Here is an 8438-nt window from a genome sequence, read left to right on the forward strand (position 1 = left end):
CTCAAACTATACAACATCTTGATAGATATTAATATTAAATATGCACAAAGCACACAACTCCCTCTCTGGGAAACAAAAGAAAAAAGCGCACCACAGTTGTAATGTCAATGCTCAGGCCATCCATCTTCTCTCAGACCCACACCCACGAGACCCGAGGCACACGTCTCCACGACAGCGAGCCACCCAGATATATCACTCAGAATGTGACCTTTTTAAGTCGAAAGGACTTTGTTATTAGTTGAAACTGAAACTGCTGCGAGGCGGAAGTTAAGCATGTCATTTATTGACACCCACCACAGCGTCACATTTTCTGCATTTGGCGTTATGCGTTGGCTATACCACAATGACACTTTTTGTGTGTGCGTGCGTACACACTATGTTCTAGCATACAGCATATGTATTCAGGTCTTCTGTTGAGTCTTTTAAGTCTTAATAAGGAGCATGTCACAACTCAAACCATGTCCATGTATTTCCACCGCACATTTCGTAACTTTGCTAATTATCCTTTGTATTAGAAAAGCTTTTTCTAGGCGGGGTGCTGATGAGTTGGTGAGTGTGAGGAAAGCTTGTAGCCGGAGGCCCGCCTAAGAAAAGGGTCAGACACACACACACACACACACACACACACACACACACACACACACACACACACACACACACACACACACACACACACACACACACACACACACACACACACACACACACACACACACACACACACACACCTCCCTGAAGAATGGTCATGCAAACACGGTGAGCTCATGCAAATAACTCAAGGCAAGACAAGTCTAGTGACAAAATCAGACCAGACCCCTCGGTAATGTTAACCTGAAGTCTGGTGAACACCACTGTGTACCAGTCGGGCTTTGGCTGGGCAGTGGCTGATTTCCGAACGGGGCCGAATCTTTACGTTGCTCAAAGTGTTTGAATTGTTTTGAGCCATTGTTTTATTTTCTATTTGGCAGACTGTGATTCTGCTGGAATGTCATTAACTGAAACAGCTCAAAACAGAACGTAGAAACAAGGACAAGGACATGATACAAATCAAACTCCGGTCCATTAATGGAATCGGTCATAACTAGTACCTATCCTAGTTTTATTTGGTTGACCATGAATTGACCAGGAATGGCGCTTAGTACAAACTGACTGACAGAGGCTGAATGTCTCTTGACCAACTTCAGGCATTGAACAGCAGCTAACAAGCAGTGAACGCAATGAGTAGCCTAGCTACACTTCTGGTAATACAAATCAAAAGGTTCAAAAACAACTTTAAGTTCAATAACCCACACCTTTCTGCCTTGAGAACCGGCAGGTTCTCATATAAATTAGTGTTAATTTCATAGCCGCACATCCAATTTAGCAGAAGTAAGAAATGAGCCAGTAGCTTAGCAACATCCTGCCTTTACAACTGTTGACAATATCCAGGAAGCTGAATAGATACGAGCTGTGGGTAGATAAAAGTGCTCACTTAACTGTGACAAGGTTTTGTGCAATACTTCCCAAGCTGGACTTTACGCACACTCTTTGGTGTACGGGTTACAAATTAGTCACAGCTGACGACAACAAAAAGTACAAGTTCATTATCTTTAGTAACAACAGCAGGGCACAGGAAACTATTGAAAAATAATTATTTGTTATTGAACCTCGGGAGCACTGCAGCCTTTATTAAATGACATCATTAAATGAGCACAGCATCATTAAATGACCATTAGAGAGGATGCTGACCATCCAAGAGGGTTAGGGTTTGATGTATTTCATGCCGCTCAAGACCACACACACACACACACACACACACACACACACACACACACACACACACACACACACACACACACACACACACACACACACACACACACACACACACACACACACACACACACACAGCTAGGAAAAGCTTGGGCTGTTTTCCATAATGCCAACCTGGGTGGAATTTAGCAGCATTCTGGGGGATGGCTTAAGGCCAAAGTATGGAACAGCCCATTTTTTTTTTTTGCATAATAGCGGCAGTCCATCAGAGCCACGTGGCAGTTTAATTAGAGGGATGGAACGATTAAGAAGTTATAGAAAAAAAGTAATGATCTGAATTCGATGATAGAATCACAGCTCCCGGGTAATCTTGCATAAACAAACAACAATACAACATCAGGGAAAGACGTGATATTCATCATGTATCCATATTGTTTCAGGTGGCAGGGAGCATGCAAGGTCAGCGTCAGCAACATTTAGTATTCACAACGTGTGGCACAATAATCCACAGCCAATCTTGTTTCTAACAAAGTCAAAACGGCACACCAGCAGCATTCAAAAGCTAGCACTGCAGGCTTTAGTTCGTCTTCCCCCCCCCCCCATCTCTTTGCCGCACTTCACTGGGCTTTACCTCCAGCCGATCTTAGTAAACATACAATTTCTGCCTGCCCCCCAGCTACACGCAAACACGTGTTTGTGTGACGTTAACATCACTCAGGGCTTAAAACAGCGTCCCAATGGGAGGTCAATTGCGGCTGAATCCCTGCAGTTGTTTGGAGTACCCGGCCATGGTTGGGTTCAGATGGCTGGAATCGTCCTGAATGTTTTATCGTTTTCAAAAATGTGGTTGTCACGTTGGTTTTTGTTAACACTGCATTGACGAGCAGTGCAAAGGAAGTCCAAACACAAAAATACAATGTTGGGTGCACCACGCAACATAACACATTTCCTTCTAACTCATTTCCCTGAATTATAATCGTGTGAACTATAAAGCAGTTTATTTGTTGATGGTTTTATTATGGTGGTATCTCGCCAAGTTGTAGATAAAGTATTACATCGCAAGTCGTCTTGGCCGTGATCCTTCCTTGAAGCTTTGAAAGTAATCTCTGTTGATTTGTCTACTGTACTGATAAAGCCCCCCTGTTGTATTATCTGCAGTTCAACGTTTGCAGTTTATACATAACAGATTGGCCAAAACGATATATGAAGATAGTGCATCCACAGAGTCCAATCACATAGGCCTACATGTGCACACCACACCCTGTTCCAAATTGCATTGCATATTTCATAAATGAATGATGTTATGATGTTCAAAATATCCATACCGTTTCAAATGGTATTGCCATATTTATTACAAGGTCAGTTTTTGAACTGACCAAGTAATAAATAGCCTTTTTTATACCAACATCAACTGGTGTTGCTGAGGCGTTCACGTGAGCCGATAGACTTGACGTTGATAAAAGAAGCCATTTAGGTCACACACTCGTCTTTGCATATTTTGATTGCGGTATCCAGGTGTGCCAACGCGTTACGTTTATGTTTGCCGTGATTAAGTCAAGCCCCTTCACAATTTAAATAATAGCATTGTAAAAGAAAACAAATTAAAGCGTTCATTAGGCTGATAGAAAAGCAACAACGACAACAACACAACACAAAAACACTCACCTGGTGACAGGTAATAAGCAACGCAGACCACACGAAAATGCCCGAGAGGGCCTGAGCGGTCATGGTGTTTAGGAAGATTTGATGACCCTTCAGGATGGTCCCATTCCCGTCCCGAAGAATAGTCATGTTGGATTCGTCCGACATAACTGGCAGGATGGGCGCTGGCAGGTGAACAAAGGACTCGTTTTGGGTGTATTGATCCAATGCCGAGGCGTTCATCTGTAGTTGGAGGGGTGATGATCAAAAACATTATACATTGTTAACACGAATTAATCTCCTGCTGTACTGCAGTGTCACTGACCTAGCTGACGCCTATTCGAGGAACTTACATGAGCCTACATCCAAGTTACAGTAGCCGCCTATAGATCGCTTAACGTTAGTCTCTTCAATAATTCAACAGCTTACCTTGGCCCCGGTGTCGTCGAGGATGTCCCCTAGCTCGAAAAATACACTTGTTGTTCTGATTTGAAAAATAGAAACTAGTTTTCCACCTATCTTAAGTGTATATAAAGAAATGTGCCCATTCGATCACTTTTCCTGGGTCTGGCATAGCGTTATACACCTGAGTTCAACGGCTTCGACTACTTCCTCGTTGATACGGATGGTAAAACTAGGTCGAAGTCCGAGGCACCATAAGTCGATATAACACAATCGTTAAAAGTCAGAAAATTCCAAATAGTTCCGCATACTATGCCCCCAGTTCAACATAATGACCTATTTCTCGTTATAAACACGGACCTGACGACTTCTCTTGGGTAAGCAGGATAAACAGGTTCGGCAGGGCACAGGTGAACCGGTGACGTGAGTATGCGCGTCGTCATGGTCACGTTTCACCGTGTCCCAAAGTAGCCCTGATCTAGTATTGATCCGCTGGCTGCAGTGTTGCTATCGTGAAGTAGTGTGAATAATTAAGGTGTATGAATTTATTTATGTAATTGGCTTATTTCTTGTCTCTCAATAGGAAGGGTAGCCGTTATCGTACTCATTCGAACAACTTGTTAGATTTCAGCTTAATTCTAGACTGTTCGTATAGACTCTGCGTTGTGTATTTTCCGTCGTAGTAGTAATTCTTGAAGTCGAAATCAAAGCAACCCGACAGGTTGGATAAAAGGGTTGAATAGATGGTTTATTCCAGAATGTAATACAGCGAGATACAGACTTAGGTTGAATAATCAATGGTGGAAGCGGATCATTGATGACATTTGATAGTGTCAACCCAGTTCAGACATTCAATTTAATTTGTATTGCCCTTAATCACAGGTACTGTCTCTAAGGACTTAACAGGCTATATATTTATGACCCTGACCCTAGCCCCACAGAGGGCAAGAAAATACTCCCTTAAATAGCAAGGAAGAACTCTTGAGAAGGAACGCAGGGTGGGGTTGCATTGCAATGCAGACATGCATTCAAAGTCGGTGATGTTTCATTTAAGGACAGGAATATAAATCAAATGGTGCTCATATACATATTCAGTCAGCATAAGCCATTTATTACATTGATCTCGAATTGACAACAATTTATTCTTAAAAGGAACACATAGTTAAAGAAGTGACAACATGAAAATGACAAACATTAGACAGTTGTGTCTTTTTAAACTTTTTTTTTTACAGTCTTTGACATCCTTTGGCAGCCTGACTCATGATCTGCTACCAGACTTGACAGCTTTTGATGAGGTCTCTCATGAGTTTCACAGCCTCTATAGAGGAGTCCTTAAGGGCCAGTCCCAGCAACACAGGCCTGTTGCCAGCCTCTTGTGACACACAGGTTGCCAGGTTTTTGGCACACACATGTGTTAAAGGCTGAAAAAAAGAAAGGAAGCATTAACCCTACATAAGACCATTAAAAGAACTGGGCATACATTGCACACTGCACTCAATGTAGTTTGGTGACAAGGCAGTGGTTTTCCGGACTGGCCCAGTTTCCCCATCAATGCATCCCTTCCTTTCACCCTGCACACAGAACCATTAGCAGAAAAGTGTCCAGCTGAATATATCATGCCAAACAGTATGGCGTGATTGACAGTTCCACATGGATATCATCGCTTCATTTTCTTTTAGAATCCATTCTAAAAAAAGAAGGAAGTCCGATATAAAGACTTGATAATTGCCATGGCTATGTTGGCAACTAGAACTAGCAGTCCTCTAAGTGGGTAACGTTTTTTTTGGTACATTCCCTGTGGCGTTTTCCCTCCAAAGTCTATTTTAGAATACCTTACTTTCAGATGGCACTGTGGACAACCACAGGAAGAAGTTCCTGAACACAGACATGGCTATATTTAAGAATTTATCAGACTTTTTTTATAAGACTTTAATTGGAAAAAAGACTTGGACATGGGTGTTTACTTTATTTTGAATTTTAAGACAACATGTTGGACTTGTGTTACATAAAAGATGGTTCAGAGTACTGCGGAAGGTTAAACAGCAGTCAATTCCAGCTCTTTACTTGTTAAAAAAACTGACAAACAACTCTCCCTGTCTGAACTGAATTCAACTGCGTAGGGAGCATGTGACAAGAGTCATCATAAAGGGCTATACAAATGATCATAAACAGTGTATGCTGTGTCTATGCGTTTGTACACAACCTTTCTTGTACCTGGTAGTGTGGTTGGATGTAAAGAGTCATCCTTAAGTCAGGGTGTGTTTTTCAATAGCTTTAAAACCTTAAATAAACTCACAGTATTTATATATTTACTGTACCTCATCTTTTCCCATCAGTACTTTGGTGGTGAACATTGGCATGCTGACATCACTTGATTTGGATTCTGGTGTGACGGACACCAACGTTCCAATCTTCCCATATTGTGTGAGAACTATGAATATATAATTGCTGAATTCGGTACAGATGACCTGCGTCCTGACTCCATTGATTTCCTTCTCCGTTTGTCTTGTTTTGATCATGGTGGTAGACATGTTCAATCCTGTAGGACGCAGATTAAGGACAAATAAGAGTAAACATTAACAACAGTTAATTGATTGTAAACTCCATGAGCAACACGCAGGCATGCATCCCATACAGAGAAAATGAAATCCACCACGCACAAACACACACACACACACACACACACACACACACACACACACACACACACACACACACACACACACACACACACACACACACACACACACACACACACACACACACACACTGTGTAAGTTAGATACCTTTGGTATTCTGCTACATCTGTGAAAATGTTTTGCTCTTTACACGCAGTAAAACACAAACATCCTCATTTATTATAGCCTGCGTCCTGAGCGCCATAGCTAAATCTACTGATTTAACGTTAAGTCCGCATTGTCTGCTAGGTTAGCAGATTCATTTTCGCCAACAGTAACTCATCAGTCGCCTTTATAGCAAACGCGTTAAGGTGTTCAGGCTCAAATGTCCATTCAAAACAGCGATTGGGACCTCATATAATGTCACTAAATACACGTGTTCGTTCAGATACAAAACACACCATGAGCAGAAGCCCGGAAGAAGACAACAATAAGCTGCAGTAGCAAACATTAGCTCCAGGGACAAAGCGTACATGCGTAGCTGCGGACAACAATGACTTCCTTCTTACCACAGAGCAGGAACAGTAAATTATGCCTTTCAGAAACAATTTCAGCGATGTACTTTCGCACAGTTTCGCTTTTGCTTTGTCATGCTCTGCAACCAAAACTCCCTCGCTTGTTTGCACATGCGCAGAAGGAGCAATATACAGTATGAACTAGTGACGTCATGTCACTTAATCGCTTAATGTTATCATTTTATTGAACACATTCATTCATAAAATAAGGTTCCATTACACGTATTTTCATTCACAAACAGATCCATACAATGTTTTGAAGGAGTTGTTGTATATTCCAGTATAGCCAGAAGGTTTATAGAAACATAATATGTTTTATGAAAGCACAACAAGCATGCAAATATTAGCGTATGTACTCAGTTAACAATCAAATTATCAAAGTTTATTAGGGGTGAAGTTATTTCACACATGTATCCACCTATCAATACATCAATCTGAGAAAAACGCAGTGCAGAAAAGTTGTATATTTACTGTAATAAGGGACGATTACATTTCATATGAACTCAACCATATTGAGTTTGATTAGGCTAGTATGTTGAAACACTGTTACATTTTTCTGCCACGACAATACCATCAGTTTATAATAAGATGTATGCATAGTACCCCCTACCGTAACCCCCCCCCCCCCCCCCCCCAACGTTTTGCTGTATTAATCTTTCTATACAGATGTCACAGGCTGGCAACTGACAGCCAAAAAGTGATGGGCTACTCAGGCATATGCATCGGTAGGGGGAGGGAATAAAAGTGCTGACACTGCAAATTATTTCCTCGGGTTGCTTGTGTGGCACTGAAGTTATGTCCATGCCAGATGCAACATAAAGCGTCTTTCACTATCCAAACGCTACGCACACACACACACACACACACACACACACACACACACACACACACACACACACACACACACACACACACACACACACACATACATGTACACACACAGATATCCCACACATAGCAACACACACACACACACACACACACACACACACACACACACACACACACACACACACACACACACACACACACACATCACACAAGCAAAGACACACAAAAAACACACACACACACGCGCACACACACACACACACATCACACAAGCAAAGATACACAAAAACACATACACACACAGGTATCACACACAAACACACACAATAATCACACACACACACACACACACACACACACACACACACACACACACACACACACACACACACACAGATATCACGCCCATGTATCATACACACAAACACACACACACACACACACACACACAGATATCACACGCACAGACGCACACAATTCAGATCGTCAAATAGACTGGGCTCAGCGAAATTATTATTCACTCTGAATAAACGGCCCTGTTCATAGAATTGGTGGTTCTACTGCTCTCTGTTGTACTTGATCAATCACTCAAGGCCCCTCCAGTGTGTGTCCTTGACAC

General features: G+C 42.0%; 2 protein-coding genes across 6 annotated transcripts in view; both read right to left on the minus strand.

The window, feature by feature from the left end:
- Positions 1–4241, minus strand: part of tmem184a (transmembrane protein 184a) — a 15349-nt gene extending 11108 nt beyond the window's left edge. Inside the window, exons 1-2 of one of the 3 annotated variants that reach the window (XM_030350288.1) lie at positions 4156–4241; positions 3418–3636 (exon numbers count right to left, since the gene is read on the minus strand). In XM_030350288.1, coding sequence (XP_030206148.1) covers positions 3418–3636 — 219 coding nt within the window. In that variant the 5' untranslated portion in view covers positions 4156–4241. Of the gene's footprint in view, positions 1–91; positions 3391–3417; positions 3637–3822 lie in introns of those variants that run through there. The other 2 variants (XM_030350281.1, XM_030350294.1) reach the window with 2 other exon arrangements.
- A 281-nt stretch (positions 4242–4522) lies between these two features.
- psmg3 (proteasome (prosome, macropain) assembly chaperone 3) lies at positions 4523–7099 on the minus strand. 3 transcript variants are annotated; one of them, XM_030350308.1, is made up of 3 exons: positions 6983–7099; positions 6114–6334; positions 4523–5216 (listed from the first exon to the last, which is right to left on the minus strand). In XM_030350308.1, exons 2-3 carry the CDS (start codon positions 6324–6326, stop codon positions 5064–5066), a joined length of 366 nt encoding a protein of 121 aa, XP_030206168.1. In that variant the 5' UTR covers positions 6327–6334; positions 6983–7099; the 3' UTR covers positions 4523–5063. The 3 variants fall into 3 exon arrangements, with proteins under 3 accessions (XP_030206168.1, XP_030206172.1, XP_030206175.1); XM_030350312.1 differs by lacking the exon at positions 6983–7099 and adding an exon at positions 6582–6962; XM_030350315.1 differs by lacking the exon at positions 6983–7099 and adding an exon at positions 6875–6957.
- Positions 7100–8438: the final 1339 nt, after the last annotated feature.

Source organism: Gadus morhua, chromosome 2 (genome assembly GCF_902167405.1).
Source record: "Gadus morhua chromosome 2, gadMor3.0, whole genome shotgun sequence".
NCBI classification, from domain to species: domain Eukaryota; kingdom Metazoa; phylum Chordata; class Actinopteri; order Gadiformes; family Gadidae; genus Gadus; species Gadus morhua.

What these genes read in the sequence shown, in the direction of transcription:
- psmg3 (XM_030350308.1), bottom strand. Translation starts at nt 6,326, where the DNA reads ATGTCTACCACCATGATCAAAACAAGACAAACGGAGAAGGAAATCAAT. An exon ending in TACTGATGGGAAAAGATGAG is followed by an intron (nt 5,217 to 6,113) that starts GTACAGTAAATA and finishes TCTTTTTTTCAG; the next exon opens with CCTTTAACACATGTGTGTGC.